This window comes from Capricornis sumatraensis, chromosome 22, assembly GCF_032405125.1.
Source record: "Capricornis sumatraensis isolate serow.1 chromosome 22, serow.2, whole genome shotgun sequence".
NCBI classification, from domain to species: domain Eukaryota; kingdom Metazoa; phylum Chordata; class Mammalia; order Artiodactyla; family Bovidae; genus Capricornis; species Capricornis sumatraensis.
In genome coordinates, this window is record NC_091090.1 from 11597644 (window position 1) to 11617486 (window position 19843).

At 45.0% G+C, this 19843-nt stretch overlaps 1 protein-coding gene across 1 annotated transcript in view; it reads right to left on the minus strand.

Moving 5' to 3' along the window:
- LRRC1 (leucine rich repeat containing 1) overlaps positions 1-19843 on the minus strand; it is a 132083-nt gene that overhangs the window by 36852 nt on the left and 75388 nt on the right. Inside the window, exons 3-4 of the mRNA XM_068960711.1 lie at positions 11506-11584; positions 7695-7784 (exon numbers count right to left, since the gene is read on the minus strand). Of these exons, the coding sequence (XP_068816812.1) occupies positions 7695-7784; positions 11506-11584 (169 nt within the window). The remainder of the gene's footprint in view (positions 1-7694; positions 7785-11505; positions 11585-19843) is intronic.

The window sequence follows — 19843 nt, forward strand, 5'->3', positions numbered from 1 at the left end:
TCCACACTGGAGCATGTGTAACTGCCTCATTACCTTATTATGGCTAATACTCCATCACATGGGAATAGCAGATTTTGTCTACTGGTTCCTCCACTGATGAAAATTTGAACTGTTTCAAATTGGCTATTATTATGCTTCTATGAACATTTGTACAACTTTTTATAGACGTATGTTTTTAGTTCTCTCGGGTAAACATGACTAGCAGTGGAACTATTACTGGGTCATATAGTAACCATGTTGAACTTTTCGAGGAAGGACCTACTCCCTTAAATGAGGGCTACATTCTTTTCATTGACGTATACTTGATTTATAACACTGTGTTAAGTTCAAGTATACAGCAAAGTGATTCAGTTTTACATATATATATATGCGTGTGTGCACAAGTCACTTCAGTCATGTCCAACTCTTTGCGACCCCATGGACTGTAGCCCGCCAGGTGCCATGGGATTCTCCAGGCAAGAGTACTGGAGTGGGTTGCCATGCCCTCCTCCAGGGATCGAACCCATGTCTCTTATGTATCTTGCACTGACAGGTAGGTTCTTTACCACTAGCACCATGTGGGAAGTAGAGTGTGTCTGAGTTTTAAAAGCATTTATTGTCATTGTGGCTGCACAGGCTCTTTGCTGCTGTGCAGGGGGCCTCTGCTATTGCAGAGCACAGGCCTAAAGTGTGTGGGCTTCCTTAGCTGCAGCGTGCGGGCTCAGCTGCCCCATGGCATGTTTGATCTTGGTTCCCAGACCAGGGATTGAACCCACATCCCCTGCTTTGGAAGGCAAGTTCTTAACCCCTGGACCAGCAGAGAAGTCCCAGTAGTGTGTATCTATTCAGTCCAATCCCCTGATTTATCCCTCGCTGCCTTTCCCCTTTGGTAACTGAAAGCTTGTCTTCTCTGTCTGCAAAGATTGTTTTTGTTTTATAAATAACTCCATTTGTACTATTTTTCAGATTTGACCTAAAACTGATATATTTGTCCTTCTCTGTCTGGCTACTTCACTTCGTATGATAATCTCTAGGTCCATCCATGTTGCTACCACTAATCTCAAGAAAAATATTTTCACTATCAACAAGCTCTTTTGAGAGGAAAGTTCATTTACACTTTGTACCAATGTTTCAAAACTTCTTAAAGTAAATTCATCTTTCCTGGCTTGACCAGTGAAATCTTCCAGGTATTTTTAGTGATAGTAAAAAGTCACCATCACTTGGCACTGTTTTCAAGGGCATAGCTGAAAACTCAGTTTTACTGAGAGAGTTTCCATAAAGCCCATCCGAGACCTGGAATTCTCCTCTCAAAGGTCTATGAAGGCCTCCCTCCTACCCTGCCGCCCTTCCTGTCTCACTGGCACCTTCAGTGACAAAGCCCTTTACTTAACTTTACCCCAACTCTTTCTGGGAGGGACTTAAAGAGGTCTTCATAAAGCACATCTAGGCCAAAAGTTTCATGAATTAGAGAACGAGGGCTGGGGAAGGGAGGAGGAGATTCATGTGCTCAGCAGGGCATCTGACAGCAGAGGAAATGCAGCTTCCTACAGGATGAGACCAAGTTCAAACCCCACCAGTGAGACACACATGGGCAGATGACTTACCCCACTTTACAGACAAAGCTAACACACGTGGGACGGCGCCCGGCACTCAGCGAGGGGGAACTGTAACGGGACAGGCGCCAATGCCCCCACCCTGCCCCCGCCCCCCTGCACGCCAGCAGCACCCCTGCCCCCGGGTCCCCGGGTCCCTCCACCACATGGAAATCAACACAAGCTGCTCCTGCGGATCGTGGGAACCAGCTCTGAGCTTTCTGGCAACAAAAGCAGAAAGGGAAATGTGATAAATGTCAGAACTGTTATTAAAAGGAAGAAGCTTATGGTTCTCCCTGTGAGGCACTTTTTCCCCTAAAAATACGTTATTTTTAAAATCTCTCTGTAATGACTCCTTACCTGGGGGATAGTAAGCAACATTATTTGGTAACAAGTGTTCTTCAGTAGGAGGAGGGCATGGGCACCCACTCCAGTGTTCCTGCCTGGAGAATCCCATGGACAGACGAGCCTGGCAGGCTACAGTCTGTGGGGTTGCAAAGGGTTGGACACGACTGAGCGACTCACACACACACATTCTTCAGGAGAAGGTTTCAGAGCGCAACCAAAGCAGGTTCTTTTCACAGTTGCTTCTTCAGTCAGCTCTTTATAGGAATGGCACAGCATTCAGCGCAGAAGGTGACTGCAGGGACAGGCTAACGTGGTCCCAGCACAAAGCTTCTAGAGCCCACCTGGACCATCTGCAATGTCCGTTTGGAGACCAGCAGCACGGAGGAGGGAACACCGTGCGTCTCATCCATGGATTCGCCCAGCGCATCAGAGCCACGGCAGGGTCGGTCCAGACACAAAGAGGGGCTCAGACCCAGAGCTCCACGGCTCCAGGAGACAAGGTGGACCCAGTGTACATGCTAACCACACACACACACACACACACACACACACACACACACACACACACACTGCACTAGCCTTCTATGCGTAGACAAAGGACTCTAGTGCTGAGCATGCAGGTGATCCAGGGATCAGGTATCTGTGAGTCTGGGGTCTCTTTCATCTCTCCCAGTCACTAGAGAAGGTTTCACAAAAGAGCTAGAACTTCAACCATTAAGTAGGGGAAAACCTCAGCCAGTCTGGATAGTGAGCAGACAGGTACAAAATTTTAAATTCAGTTTTGTGAGAGGGTTTGAAGTGGTCTACAGCCCAGGGAAAACTCCTGATGCTACAGTGAGCTAGCATTGCCAAGAGTCTGAAACAGGTCACCGATCCACGTGACACACACATGCAGCAGGTTTTTAAATGCAAACATTATACGCAACACAGAAAAAACTCAGAAGCCAATAACAGAACTGTGCTGGTACAAGCAGGGAGGGGCTAGCAGGGACCACCCACCAGAGCCTGGTCCATACTCTCCACAAGAGCTGCGAAAGACTTCTAGAAACCCCTGGGGACCCAACAAGGCGGAGTTTGAGAACCACTGGTCTCTGGCTTAAGTGACTCCCAACTATTCTGTTCTAGAGGGTGGTCCCCACACATTTAAGAGTAAATCCTCATATTTATTATAAGATAGATATATAGATATACTATGTACCAATATATTGCATAATTATAAAATATATAAAAAGAAAAAAATTTAATAAAAACAAAAGAAAAATATTCTTAAATATTTTATTAGAGACACAAAAATCTCTTGGGCTCTCATTAGTGAAAGCAATGAGGCTGAAAATACTATATTATGTAGTCCATACTCTGTTTTACATTTAGGAACAAAACTGACCCTATATGATTCACTCTGATACTTGTTTAATGGTGTAACAAGGGGAAAAGACACCTCACAAAGTCACACTGAGCGGGGACTTCGCTGGCAGTCCAGCGGTTAGGACTCGGCACTTCCACCGCAGGTGGGCTCAGGTTTGATCCTTGGTCAGGGAACTAAGATTCTACATGCCTCAACCCGGCCAAGATATTTTCTTTTTAAGTTACACTGATCCAAGAACTGTGTCATCAACTGCACTTATTAAGTCATCCATTAGTAATTTTTAAAAATTTCTTCTTATGGAAAGGTCTTTGCTGAAGTTCAGCTGATAAAGTCCCATCATCCCTGACATCAAACACTTGTGTTCATGAAGACTAATCAGAAAGTGTATTTTTAACAAACAGGTTTTTAAACACCCATCGAAAGTCAGATAGTTTCCTGCTCCTTGTTAAATGCCCTTTCCTTTGAAGGGCCAGGTAATTATGTATGGGCCATCCCAGAAAAGGGTCAGCAAATCTGGGACACTTTTATTCTAGTGACAGAAAAATATATACTTTTGCCTGAAGTAGCTGCTATACCTCTTGGTGGCTTTAAAGATTTTCATGATCATTCCTCCTCTTGTTACAAAGTACTGCACAGATTGTACTGTTTGGGAGACTTGCTTCATCACAGTAAGCACACAATGGTTACCTGGCTCAGAGCCACGCCCTGCAGGACATGAGCCACCTGCGCCACGCTGGCTGCTGCTCATCGCCAACAGCTGATGCTGCAGACTGGCAAGAACCCAAACAGCGCACTCAGCAATTCCCACGGCAGCAGCTCAAGCTCCCGCGCACTGGGGGAAACTCGCGGGAGCCCCGCAGAAAGTTCTGTATGAGAAAGGCATGCAGCGAAACACCACCAGGTGAGCCGGCAGCTCAGCGTCCACGCTGGACAGCTCTGAGCGTGCGTCGATGACAGCGCATCTTTGCAAAGCGGTGACAAACGGTGAGGGTGTAGAAGAGGAGAGGCCACGGGGATCTGAGAAGCTGGCCTGGTGCCCATCAGGTACCCCCCTCCCCTGGCACAGATCTGGGGATGTTTCAGAATGCAATACAAAATTCAGTTGTTCAAAGTATATGACTACTTTTTCAAACAGCGACTAGCTTGTTAGCAGAAAAATTTTTACCAAGCTGTTTGGACCTGCCTCCTTAACAAATGGACTATTGGGTGCCACAAGGGGAACCGGAAACAGTCGCTGAGGCTCTCAGGGCCATGGCAGCAGCTGTCCCACAGTGACGGGGGGAGAGTTGGGGAAAAGCAGGTCTGGGACCAGAAGAGCCGGACTCCAGCACCAGCTCTGCCCGCAACACCCAAATGCCCTCCAAACTGCCTCTTGGCAAATCACACAGGAGGGAACAGGGTGCCCTCAGTTCCAAGGTCCTGCAAGCTGGGGCTCTCTCCCCCAGGGAGGACATGCCCACCCGGCCCTGAAGAAATCCACAGCTTTCTCAATTAAGGCCACCTGTCCAAGCCAGGCACTGAAAGGAGAAACCAGGTTCCCATCGTCAACAGAGGCTGAAAGGACCAACACTGAGGTGTTTGCCTCATCTGACCAAACCGGCAGGGTAACTCATGCCCGGCCCTCCACTTCAGCATCCACAGGGACAGCGGGGAGTATCCATCAGGCAAGTGGCCATTCAACGTCCTTTTCGTGCTTTCTGCAGCACCTGCTATTTGTGCCCTGCTTACAATACCATCCTGACACTAAGAAGTTTTCTGGTTACTAAATATTTAGTTAAATGCTCCAAAGCAAACACGTGGGAATCCTTTGGGAAACTGCAGAGTCCCTCCCAATGAGGAAGCACTAAGTGGCTTCAGTCGTGTCCGATTCTTTGTGACCCTATGGACTGCGGCCCGACAGGCTCCTCTGTCCATGGGATTCTCCAGGCAAGAACACTGGAGTAGGTTGCCATGCCCTTCTCCAGGGGATCGTCCTGACCCAGGGATCGAACCCATGTCTCTTATGTCTCCTGCACTGGCAGGTGGGTTCTTTACCGCTAGCACCACCTGGGAAGCCCCCCAGTGAAGAACGTTGGTAACAGATGATGATTTAAGGTGGCGATGCTGCTGCTGCTGCTAAGCTGCGTCGGTTGGTAGAGGATACACGTGCCAACAGGAGGTGCCCTGGACAGCCAGCATCTCGGCTGCGCCACGTGCCTTTCCAGCATGGTCCAGGACACCAGAGGGGCCCAGGCGTCCCCAGGGAGGAGCCTGCCCACCCTTTCTTTCTGCTTAGTGAAAACGGACACACAAATCCTAAGTCCAACAGGCAGAAACAACAGAGTCTCTGGCTAAGGTAACAAACACCACCAGGAATGTGAAACTCCCCATTTCCCATTAGTTTCACCATCTGAGCTAATAATCAGTTGATTCACTTGTCTGCCCAGTATTCTTACTTTTTGGGTGATCAATCATCACAGGCTCAAAGTGGTATTAAGATTTTGGAAACCGTATATGAGAGGCTATAATATTAAGTTGATCAGGTCTAAACTCAAAACAAAAAACTGCCCTTATTGTTGACAGAAACTGCAGATACACAAGAAATCCTGCACACTGACAAAAACAAGCACAGGTATGAACAGAAAAGGTGGCATAAAAAATACTGTAAATTATCCTAAAAGGATTATTAAGTAGCATTTTCCATGAAAACAGAGCAGTGAGGTATGTGAGCAACACTCTGGTTATAAATAAGAACATGGTTTCTCTCGAAGCGTGAAACCTGTTTAAAAAGACACAAACAAGGGGATGGATGGAGCAGCCAGCTGGCCAGCGGGAGCCAGAGGAGAGTGGAGGAGGGGCTCAGAGTATTAGATTCCAGAGACCCTGAGGCCAGGAGGCGGGCAAGGTCAATATTTACATGGCTAGTGTATTAATTAGAAATACATGAAACCTGACAGAGCAGAAGTGCAGGGCATGATTATTGATCGAAAGTCACTCAGTTGTGTCCGACTCTGTGACCCCACTGACTATACAGTCCATGGAATTCTCCAGGCCAGGACACTGGAGTAAGTAGCTGTTCCCTTCTCCAGGGGATCTTCCCGACCCAGGGATTGAACCAGGGTCTCCTACACTGCAGGCAAATTCTTTATCAACTGAGCTATCAGGGAAGCCCATCTGAGCATGTACTAAATCCAATGATTGCTGGAACACTTTTCAAATATGCATATTAACAAAAATACAACAACAACAAAAAGTTTCCACAAAAACATCATAATGACTGCTTTCTCCACCACAAAACACTGCGATTTCCCCCACAAAGGGTACCATGAACTCGGGGTGCTGGGACCTTCCTGTGTCTATCCTGTCCCAGAGCTAAAAGGGTGGAGTTCTTAATCATCACATATGCTGGCTCAGGGTCCAAACATCTGCATGAACCACAGAGAAACACGGGCCTGCAGGCAGAAACGGGGCAGCCAGCCGTCTCCCTCTAGCAAGGAGGGAACATGGTGGACTGCAGACACCCGGGAAGAAAAACCTTTGCAGGAGAGACCCAGTTACACTGCAGTTCCCAAAAAGCAATCTTCTATCTCAGAACTTAAGCAGGACAGGTAAGCATGAGAGAAATCGTTTACGACAGCAGGACACGCTGGTCCACCAGCGCTGGCCGGCCAGGGTGAGCTTTCGAGTGCTCAAGCATGAGCCACCAGCCTGCTTCAAGCCACCATCCATCCTGAAGGGATGGAGAAGACCTGCGAAGATAATTCCATCCATCAGTTCATCCGTGGGAATGTGCAAGAGAACAGATTCACCAGCATACAGTTCCTTCAAAGGACCCTACACTTCTTGCCACGGCCACGCTCCCCGACCTCGGGAACCAGCATGGGGACCAGGCCGGACCAGTTCCCTGCCCGCCCTGCTCCATCCCCTCCTGACACAGCCTCACTGCGCCTCGCCCCTCCCCATTCCAAGCCTGCTCTCCAGACCCACTACCTTCGCCCCCTGTCCCCAGATCCACGGTGCACAACCTGTCAGACCGAGCTGCTGTGTAAGGCACATGATGTACGTTTTCAGTGAAATTACTAGGAGCAGTCATTCCTAACAGGATTTAATAACCACCTGTATGACACACGCTACTTCGCTTCAATTAACTAGTTTAGAATCCATCCATTTACAGAGAAACACTCCAAACAAATTAGCTTCTTCACCAGTAACAAGTGGCAGCATCCTCTTTAATTATTAAAATTCAGGGGCAACAGGATGCAAAACACACAGAAGCTGGTTGTAATCTTTCCTGAGGGGGAAACTGAAGACTGGGTAAACAGCTTTCTGAGTAGATGTAAAACAAGAGCCAAAAAAGGGAAGGAGGTGGAGTTGATATAAATGCCCATTCACCCTGATATAAGCAAACTTCACATAAAAACTTAACTTACTTGCCAATATTTTCAGGCAGAGACTGCAGTGAGATGTCATTTACAGAAAGACATGTCAAATTCTGTAATTCAGGAAAGCTTTCTGGCAATCTAAAAAAACAATAAAAAATGTTATAATTGATAAAGAGAATTGCATATATGGTGCATAGCGAACATAATTATAATGATTTCTTCTTCTATTTGCTGATTGAAATAACTTCCTAAAATTACATCATATGTGGCATGTTTGTCTTATCTAAATATAAGGAAAAAAAAAGTAAGGACTTGGTATACCTGGCAGTACAGGGACATGATAAATACTTGTTGATAAAGTGATCCAGAAATAAAGAAGGAAGACATACAAATTTTAAGAATAAAGAAGAAAAAGTGTCGTAAGCCTACTGAGCACTCTATGAAAGAAAATGGTAAATACTTCCTACAGTTGGAAGTGCCTAAGAGTGAAAACACTTTATTGATTAACAGAAAACAGAGAAATTTTAGCCCACAAGATTATCATAAAACATAAGACAGCTGCTTGATTTTTTTTCCTGTAGCTTATAATACCCAGAGCAAAGCTACAGATTACTTACAATTAATCAGCTGACAGCCAATTGCTACTTTCTTAATATTTTTCTTTTGAGTTGATCAAAGATGCCAATCATGTGAGATGATTATATGTTTCACAATGTTCTACACAAAAAAGAAATTCTGCATACTTCTCTTAGACTCTACTGAACAGAGAAGATTCAAAATAAAATTATTATTTAAATACTTATAAAGAAAATTTACTTTCAATATTTCTATGGTTACCAGTATTTGGGGCTTAAAAAACACCAACTGAAGGCAAAAAGATCTCATTGCATCTAAAATGCTGAAGGTCTTTATACATAAATCTGCTAAAATGGAGAAGAGAACACATAATTCATTTTTTGCAGGGGGCAGTGAGGGCTTCTTGCCTTACTGATGGCCTCTAGATTAGAGTCTTTCATTTCTTTCCTCTTTCTAGGTTCCTTTTTTAAAAACCAAATCCTATGTTGTGTGACATTTAATACAGAGAATTCTATGAGAGTATTAATGAGGGCTTTCATAATCGATGAAATACATTCTCAGGAATGGCTTTTACAAAGTTGCAAACTCTTCCACTGTGGAAAATTCTTAAAGAGATGGGAATACCAGACCACCTGACCTGCCTCTTGAGAAATCTGTGTGCAGCTCAAGAAGCAACAGTCAGAACCAGACATGGAAAAACAGACTGGTTCCAAATAGGAAAAGGAGTACATCAAGGCTGTATATTGTCACCCTGCTTATTTAACTTATATGCAGAGTACATCATGAGAAACGGTGGGCTGGAAGAAGCACAAGCTGGAATCAAGATTGCCGGGAGAAGTATCAATAACCTCAGATATGCAGATGACACCACCCTTATGGCAGAAAGTGAATAAGAACTAAAGAGCCTCTTTATGAAAGTGAAAGAGAAGAGTGAAAAAGCTGGTTTAAAACTCAACATTCAAATAACGAAGATCATGGCATCTGGTCCCATCACTTCATGGCAAATAGATGGGGAAACAATGGAAACAGTGACAGACTTTATTTTGGGGGGCTCCAAAATCACTGCAGATGATGACTGCAGCCATAAAATTAGAAGATGCTTGCTCCCTGGAAGAAAAGCTATGACAAAGCTAGATGGTGTATGAAAAAGCAGAGACATTACTTTGCCCACAAAGGTTCATTTAGTCAAAGCTGTAATTTTTCCAGTAGTCATGTATGGATGTGAGAGTTGGACCATAAGGAAAGCTGAAAGCTGAAGAATTGATGCTTTTGAACTGTGGTGTTGGAAAAGACTCTTGAGAGTCCCTTGGACAGCAAGGAGATCAAACCAGTCCATCCTAAAGGAAATCAGTCCTGTATATTCATTGGAAGGACAGATGCTGAAGCTGAAACTCCAATACTCTGGCCACCTGATGCGAAGAACTGACTCATTAGAAAAGACCTTCATGCTGGGAAAGATTAAAGGCAGGTGAAGGGGATGACAGAGGATGAGATGGTTGAATGGTATCACTGACTTGATGGACATGAGTTTGAGTTGGTGATGGACAGGGAAGCCTGGCATACTGCAGTCAATGGGGTTGCAAAGAGTCAGACACAACTGAGTGACTGAACAACAACAATAACCTCTTCTATAGAGTAATAGAGGTAAGTTTTTTTTTTAATCTATAGTTCAAAAGATGCAACTTATCTCCAGAAACTATATATATATATATATATATAATTATTTTAAAACTAGCTAAAATGATCTTAAATGTAAGGAAAATATATTTTTAAGTGGCTGGTTTGCTTTTTCACTGGCTGTTAACATTAAGAGCTAAGCTAGTGATGTGATGGGCTAGGCTGAGGAAGGCCAGACTTACGGTGGGGGAAAGAGGAAAGCTAGTCTGAGCTGTCGCTTGGCAGCTCCGTGATCCTAAATGGTTGTTCCATCTCTTGGAGCTTCAGCTGCTTCAGTAATAAAATCTGTAGGCCATGCTGAATAATTGTTAAGGTCCCTTCAACTGACAGATTCTTAACTCATAATTCTTGAAAGAACACTCCTGCCACGTTAAAATGGCTTTCCTTCAAGAAACCTGCCAAACAGGAGGCCAGGGTGAAAACTGAGCAGGCCTCATATGATGCAATGTGTTCTGATCCAGAGTTTTGGGATGGCGGTAAAATCACGTGTCGGCAGACATGAGGGGAAAAAACCTAAGAAACAGAGAAGGGGATTAAGCACCTGGAGAGCTAACAAATCTCAGCTGCCTAACCCAGAAGCTGCCTTCAGCACAAGCAGCTCAGCTTGGTTCCACAAACACTAGTTGAGGGTTCGCTCCTTTCCAGGAAGGACAGTAGGGCAGCAGAGGCAAGCTAAGTGACAGAGGGACACAGTCCAGTCCAGGGGCCCGGCTCGGAGCGATCACTCACGTGCAGAGCTCCCGCGTTATGAGAGAAGTACACAGAGAGCATCACAGAGCCCACAGGAGGGGCCGTGGGAGCCACCAGGAAAGGGACCTGCAGGAATGTGATGCGTGGGCTGCATCTGAAGGGTGAGTGAAGGGGCTGGCACAGCCCAAACAGAGGGGGAGGGAAACTGAGGACCAGGCCAGGGAAGGCAACTGAGGGAAGCGAAGGCCGGCAGGCAGGCGGAGGTCAGACTCACAGCACGGTAGGAGCTCCCCACCTGACCTCATAGCGGTGGGAGCTACAGAAGTGTCTGAGGAAGAGGGACAACCACACGGACAAGGATGGTCAGGAGAGAGGATGAGATGTGACGACAGTGGTGACTCAGAAAGCAACCGGGCTGGAGCTTACTAGGACACTATTTTCCATGAAAATAAGCATTATTAGTAACATGAAACTGAAACTCAAAGGAGAAAAAAACAGAATTAAAGACATATTTACTTCTTAAAAATAAGCAGGTACAGGAAAACCAAAGTGAAATAGAGCATTCCCCATACCCAAGAAGCCCCAGCAATTTTGAGATAGATGACTCCCAAGTTTTAACTTAATCCCAATTTTTCTAGACACTTTAAAAACAAACAAAAGGAACGGAAAGGAAAAGTACTTTTCTTTCTTCTGAGGTTGCTTAGAGTCTGGAGAAATCTTAGAAATGGGCCCACGTGGCCCAGGAATACCCCAGGACAGACTCCAGACAGCTGTCCCCGCATTGCTAAGTGGGCAGCAATTCAGTCACCCTGGTACCACAGGTGCCTGGAATCCACCGGTCAGTGGGCTCACAACTGAGCCAGGAGGCAAAAGGTGCCTTTAGTACTATGGTCAGAAAAGCAAGCAGAAAGGTTACCTAGTCAATGGGTTTCCGCTGAAGTCAGCGATCTGTAGTGCTTTACAGAATGAGATGCTCTCTGGAATTTCAGGAATATCTGCAGAAGGAAAGAAAATGTCTATCATTGACCACCATTGTTAGCTGTTTCTATCATCCTCAACATGGACCAGGAAGTATCTGCACACTACTACCTCTGCTCAAATGTGGCGTATATTTCCAAAGTACTTTTTCTACATTTATATTTGCTTTCCTGATACAAGATCTATTCTGAACAGAAGTATGTTCAAGCAAAACATTAAAAACAATCCCCTCCACCAAGTCCCATCACCTCATCAAAAGTCACTGTTGTCATTCCCACAAGGCTTTTCAAATCCCCCTAAGTGTTCATATGGTTTCATTAGTACAAAGTATTCTAAAGTACACATTTTTAGAATTTGTTTATTTTTAATTGAAGGACAACTGTTTTACAATATTGTGTTGGTTTCTGCCATACATCAACATGAATCAGCCATAGTATACACATGTCCCCTCCCTCTTGAATCTCCCCCCCACCTCCCACCCGTCTAGGTTGTCACAGAGCACCAGTCTGAGCTCACTGAGTCATACTGCAAATTTCCACCAGCTGTCTATCTTACACAGAATAATGTAATGTTCCCATGCTGCTCTCTCCATTCACCCCACCCCCGCTCTTGCTCCCACTGTGCCCACAATTCTACTCTCTATGTCTGTGTCTATGTTACTGCCCTGTAAATGGGCTCATTGGTACCATCTGTCTAGATTCCATATGTAGGAATCAACATGCGACATTTGTTTTTCTAGGTTCTAGGTTCATCTGCTTCATTAGAACCAACTCAAATGCCCAACAATCCCACTACTGGGCATACACCCTGAGGAACATGATTGAAAAAGACACATGTATCTCAGCATTCATTGCAGCACTATTTACAGCAGCTAGGATATGGAAGCACCCTACATGTGCATCGACAGATGAGTGGATAAAGCAGCTGTGGTACATATACACAATGGAACGTTACTCAGCCATAAAGCACGCATTTTCAAACTACAGATTTTCTTCTAATTATGAGCATAATCTGGAAAATACAGAAAAGGCGGCGGGGGGTGGGGCGGGGGGGAACCACCAGCGTTCCCATCACACAGTGATGACGTTTTGTTCCAATGTAGTTTTTATTTGTCACACATAGACCTGCAGAGACTAGGTTCATGCTTCACTTTATGTTATTTTACAAACTTTCCCCCGTCATTATTTTTCCAAATAGTTCTCCATTCTTAGTGGCAGAAAAGTCCACTGCCTAGCTCTTCATACTCCATGTAGCCAATCCCCAATTGCTGGACATTTAGGTTGTTTCCAAGATCCTAAGGTGATAATTATGTTTATGCTCACTCCTGGTTACTTCCTTAGGCTAAGCTCCCACAGAGTAATCACTGTGCCAAAGGCACTAACAAACAGAGCTAAACTGCTTACGAGGGGGCGAGGTATATACCCTTATGCTTCCGCTACCGATTCAATATCTTCCCCTCTTTTCCGTCTCTTACATTTTAAAACTGCCTGTGTTGTTAGTAAAATAGTCTGGTAACATTTTGTTTTCTATTCCTTTGATTACTAATGAGGCTGAATATTTTTCCCCATGTTTACCTGCCACTAAATGCTGCAGTTCTTGAAATGACCAAAATTGCTATTTCAAGTTCCTCTTGTTTAAACCCTGAGATAACAGCTTTCAGGGCTGGAAAAGGTTAGTTTCTAGTATTTAATTTCAAGAATACATTATTTTGGACATACTAACATTAAGAAGTGATTCCCAGGTGGCTCAGTGGTAAAGAATCTACCTGCCGATGCAGGAGACACAGGAGACGCAGGTTCAATCCCTGGGGCGGAAAGATCCCCTGAGGAGGAAATGGCAACCCACTCCAGTATTCTGCCAGGAAAATTTCATGAGCAGAGGAGCCTAGCGAGCTACAGTCTGTGAGGTCACAAAGGCCGCCACGACTGAGCTCGCAACATTAAGAAGGGCTGAAATAGAAGAGCTTCTCCTGGTCCCATGCTGTTTCTTCCAGCAGCTCGACAAAGGCAAGCAGAGCCTAAACATACGTGATATTTCTAAACTGGGGGTAAAGAGAGACAGAAGGAGTCAGGGGAAGATGGACGCCCTGCACCAAAGCTGCACAGTCATCAGAAGCTACATACAAGCTCTCAGTACAAATTTTAACGCTGCAAATATTTAAATCTGTGGTGACGTTTGCCTCACACAAGTCTCTGCCCTGTCATATAAGTTAGTAAAGAACACACATTTCAATTTAAAAAATTGGTCGTATAAGGTAGTAAAGAACACACATTATTTATGGTCCTAGTTCATAAATACGATAGCAGTATACACACACAGACACACACACACACATATATATACATACATACACACACACAAACATATACAGATATATATTAACACATATATGAGCACATACATACACACATATACAAGATGTATATATGTATACATATGGTTTGTCCTCAGTTGAGTCTGGAATGAATTTTTAAAACACACAAACATTTGTAGGCCCTGAGGCACATATAAAGTGAAGACCTTTTATATATATTACCTTATGTACAGTAAAGTGGAAGTTGCTAGTCGTGTCCGACTCTTTGCAAAGCCATGAACTGTAGCCCACCAGGCTCCTCTGTCCATGAGATTCTCCAGGCAAAAATACCGGAGTGGGTTGCCATTTCCTTCTCCAGGGGATTCTTCCAGACCCAGGGATCGAACCCGGTTCTCCTGCACTGCAGATAGATTCTTTACCATCTGAGCCACCACGGAAGCCCATTATCTTATGTAACTGCAACATAAATGACTGTAACTTCCATTACCCAAAGTGGGCACTAAGGCTCAGAGATGACGAACCCGCCCCGCCCCCCACCCACCGCCAATGTCAGCATTCACTTTACTGAGGGCTGAGGTCATGGTGCTGCTGGCCATAAGAATGAACAAACTAGTGAACATAACAGAAAAGAGGCGGACTCAGGGATATAGAGGTCAAGCTGGAGGTCACCACTAGGGAGGGGTGATGGGGGAGGGGAGCAAGAGGTACAAACTACTGGGTATAAAAAGCTACAAGGAGATGTTGTACAATACGGGGAGCACAGGCAATATTTTATAGTAAATGGAGTGGGCTTCCCTGGTGGCTCAGAGGTTAAAGCGTCTGCCTCCAATGCAGGAGACTTGGGTTCAATCCCTGGGTCAGGAAGATCCCCTGGAGAAGGAAATGGTAACCCACTCCAGTATTCTTGCCCAGAGAATCCCATGGACGGAGAAGCCTGGTAAGCTGCAGTCCACAGGGTCGCAAAGAGTCGGACACGACTGAGCGACTTCACTCACTCTTCACTCTTATAAATGGAGTATAAGCCTTAAAAACTGAATCACTATAGTGCATACCTATAACTTATATAATATGGTACATCAACTATACTTCAATTTTTTAAAAAAAGAAAAGACCAAAAAACAAAAGACAGAATGAAGGCAGGAACCTCCCTCTGTTACAGGAGCAGCACGGCTATTCAGGCAGGCAAGGCCACCCAGGGAACAGTGCCGGCTGGTCTGCACCCTGACTGCACCTCCTCAGCCACCACGCCAGGTCCTGCTGAGCAGGTTTTTCTAACGCTGAGAATAGAGGTGCAAGGGCTGCACCTGCCACCTCACAAGTGCTCAGGAAGGAGGTCAAGCTGACACCCACATGTACGTAATATGGCAGCTTTCCGAGGAAAAGATCAGGGACACAGAGAGTGAAGGCTTGTTACTGGGTGGAAATCTTTAACACTTCAAAGAGCATCAGAAGCATCCCTGAAGCTCAGGATGATGGGTTTACCAAGGAACACATGAGCAGTGGCTGCCAGAAACTCTGGTCAGGGCTGGTCTGGAGTCAGCAACTCTGAAGGTAGAAACAGTAACTGTGGGAGAAAACAGATGGGCTCAGTCCAGACGGAGGTGGGCGAGGTCCACCTCGCAGGAAGGCACTCCCTCCCTGGGCAAACCTACTCACACACAAAACCAGCAAATGGAACACAGGTCTCAACTCCAAAGACTGTTTCTTTCTACCTTATGTGTGTTCCTAACGTGAAAGAAAAGAAGGCATTTGCCTGTAAAAATAAGAGCCTTACACAAGGAAAGCAAGACAGTGGTTTGAAGAGTCCTGATTACTGGTTTGCTTTAAGTTACTAAAAATATCAGAATAGAAAGCTGAAGATGGGGAACAGCCACTCCTCCTTAAATACCCAGCTAAAATGCCACACCCTCAAGGACACCTCCCCTTTGGTCCCAAGATTAGGTTGCATTCCCCTGCTCTCAGCTTCCTTAGGCTTCAGCTTCCTGAAATCTGTTACAGTTGTAATTAAATAATTATTTGGTGATGGTTGGATCACAATAAACTATGGAAAATTCTGAAAGAGATGGGAATACCAGACCACCTGACCTGCCTCTTGAGAAATCTGTATGCAGGTCAGGAAGCAACAGTTAGAACTGGACATGGAACAACAGACTGGTTCCAAATAGGAAAAGGAGTGCGTCAAGGCTGTATATTGTCACCCTGCTTATTTAACTTATATGCAGAGTACATCATGAGAAACGCTGGGCTGGAAGAAGCACAAGCTGGAATCAAGATTGCCAGGAGAAATATCAATAACCTCAGATGTGCAGATGACATCACCCTTAGGGCAGAAAGTGAAGAAGAACTAAAAAGCATTTGATGAAAGTGAAAGAGGAGAGTGAAAAAGTTGGCTTAAAGCTCAACATTCAGAAAACGAAGATCATGGCACCTGGTCCAATCACTTCATGGGAAATAGATGGGGAAACAGTGGAAACAGTGTCAGACTTTATCTTTTCGGGCTCCAAAATCACTGCAGATGGTGACCGCAGCCATGAAATTAAAAGACGCTTACTCCTTGGAAGAAAAGTTATGACCAACCTAAATAGCATATTCAAAAGCAGAGACATTACTTTGCCAACTAAGGTCTGTCTAGTCAAGGCTATGGTTTTTCCTGTGGTCATGTATGGATGTGAGAGTTGGACTGTGAAGAAAGCTGAGCACCGAAGAATTGATGCTTTTGAGCTGCGGTGTTGGAGAAGACTCTTGAGAGTCCCTTGGACTGCAAGGAGATCCAACCAGTCCATTCTAAAGGACATCAGCCCTGGGTGTTCTTTGGAAGGACTGATGCTAAAGCTGAAACTCCAGTACTTTGGCCACCTCATGCGAAGGGTTGACTCACTGGAAAAGACTCTGATGCTGGGAGGGATTGGGGGCAGGAGGAGAAGGGGACAACGGAGGCTGAGATGGCTGGATGGCATCACCAACTCGATGGACGTGAGTTTGAGTGAACTCCGTGAGATGGTGATGGACAGGGAGGCCTGGCGTGCTGTGATTCATGGGGTCGCAAAGAGTCAGACACGAATGAGTGACTGACCTGAACAACCGTTTACATTGTACTAGGTATTAGAAGTGATCTGGAGATTAAAGTGTATGGGAGGATACACAAGATTCCATGCAAACACTGTGCCGTCTGACGTAAGAGGTTCCAGCATCCCAGATGCTGAGGGATGCCTATTTAAGTTCAAGCAGCCCGCAGTGCTGAATGAATGAAGGAGTAAATGAGAAACTCACATTGCTAAGCCTCTGCAAAGACAGCTGCTCTCTCACCTGAGTCAGGAAATACCCCCCAGTCTGTTTTTACCAGTAAGAAAACTGTTCGGTCCTAGGCCCCTTATAAGAGAGAGCATAAAGCTTGCAGGTTATTCCCAGCTGAAATCCCCTTTAGCTATCTTCCCAGTGTTTTGCTCTGGATAAATGTTAGTTTTAAGACTAAACATATGAAAAAAAAAATACAGATAAAAAACCACTTCTCAGTGAGGTCAAGGCGGAACACAAACCTCATTTAAAACCTGTAGTTTCAGTCCCATCCCCCACACCCTCTCTCCCTGCCAGGCACACGCAGTCTCCAAATCCTTCTGTCATTCTCTATTTTCCCCGCCCATCTTTCCTATTCACTCACATTATCATCAGTCCAGTTCAGGCTTCAGTCCTCTAGAAGACTACACTATTCTCTTTTAGTTATTTTGCACTAGAGTACAGTTAACAATGTTGTGTTCGTTCCAGGTGTCCAGTAAAGTAGTTCAGTTTTACATATACGTGTATCCATTCTTTCTTGCATATAGGTTATCACAGAATATTGAGCAGAGTTCCCTGTGCTACACAGGGATTATCTATTCTATATATTACACTATCCTGCTAAACAGTCTCTCTCGGAATCCAATTAGTCATCCATCAAATCCAAACAGTCACAAGACCGATTTGCACATTTTCCACACTTCCAGGTCTGTGGCGCCTGACAAACTACTTAACCTGCCTGGGCCTTGATTTCCTCATCTGTAAAATGGCTCATCAACAGATATTTTCAAATAATACCAGCATATCATACCTCAACTGTCGCAGAAGTTCAGAGAAAGGATACAGTGAGACAAAGCAGAGAAGCTTTGAAATAAATAAATAAGAGGAAGAGAGAAGCACAGGCAGAAACGTGATCCTGAATGCTGAGCGGGGACAGGTTCGGCCCTGGGCACAGCTGCCTGAACTCAGGGCATCAGTGCAGGAGTGTCTGCAGAGAAGGCCAGAGAGACCTCTTGACAGAAGACTCCCAAGACTAGGCTGAGTGTTTGCAGTTAACTTGCCCGACACGGAGTTTACTCCTCTAAAAAAGGGATAATCACAGCTGCAGCGTAGGGCTGTCAAAGGATAAAGGAGAAGCACACAAACCACAGGGCACAATCTCCCGGCCTCTTGTTTTATACTGGACGGCAGTCATAGAGAGGACCACTGTTTTCCATTCAAGGCTGAGCATCTTTTTAAAACTGAAATGTAGTTAATTTATAGTGTTGTGTTAATTTCTGCTATACAGCAAGGAGATTCATATATATATATATATATATCTGATATAGACATGTACACCCACACACCCACACACACACCCACCCTTGTTCTTTTTCAGTCAAGCTGCCTGGGATAGAGATCCTAGTTCCCTGACCAGGGAGCGAACCCTCAACCCCTGAAGTGGAGGCCTGGACTCTTAACCACTAGACTGCCAGGGAAGTCCCCTATACATTCTTTGTTTTAAGTCTTCTTTCCCATGATGTTTTATCACAGGATATTGAATATACTTCCCTGTGCCCTACGGTAGGACCCATTGCTTATTTATACATAAACGTTTACACCTGCTAACCCCAAACCCCAACTCCACCCTCCCCAGCCCCCCCTCAGCAGCCACACGTCAGCCCTTTGCGGCTGAGAGTCTGTCTGCCCCCTCAGCAGCCACATGTCCGCTCTTCACGTCCGCGAGTCTGTGTCTGTCCCTCAGCAGCCACATGTCCGCCCTTCGCGTCTGCGAGTCTGTGCCTGTCCCTCAGCAGCCGCACGTCCGCTCTCTGCGTCTGCGAGTCTGTGTCTGTTTCGCAGCCGGGTTCCCTCGTGTCATGCTTGGGATCCCGCATGTAAGTGACGGCACGTGGTAACCGTCTTTCCCCTCCTGACTTGGTATGATCATCTCTGAGTCCATTCACGTTGTTGTGAATGAGGGTCGGATAATGTGAAGAAGACCAGTGTGATAAACAGAGATGAGAGGATTGAGAGCTTCTGCTGCTGTTTTAACTGAGAAGCAACAGTGATTAAACCCTGAATGAATATTTATTAACATACAAATATGAGAAATAACTCATGAGGTTTTCATCTCATTAAAGAAGGTGCCCCCAAACTCCTAACTGCCAACATTCAGCTTACTTCAAGCTTCTATACAGATTTTTTAAAAGGTTAAAAAAAAAAAAACAAATTTAATCACATTTTTCATGAATTCAAACAGGCTTTATCTCATGTATGTCCAAGAATAAAAGCATAAAATTTGATATTTATAAAATGTCTGAGAATGATAGTAAAATTAAGCAATCTCTTCCCTACAACTTTCTTAAGATAACCTTCAATCTGGACCTGCTCTAAGCTTTCCTCGTTTCTGAACCAGAACTGCTTTGAGTTTACTTAAAAAGTAAAAATACCAAATCTGCTGTTTACCAATATAACCATTACTATCACCTGTATCCAGGAGACATATAATCAGCCCTAAACTCTGCAGTGCCAAAAATCTTCATCTTCACCACCACCAAGCGGACACCACCCTGGCACCAAGAACCCAAGGGCTTCTGAGAGAGAACACACTTCTCGCCGCAGATTCTGTCATTTAGAAAGTGATCCAGAAGGACAGGGCTGCCCTTCCTGGCACTCCTCTTCTCAGCAGCCACCTTTAACACCTCAG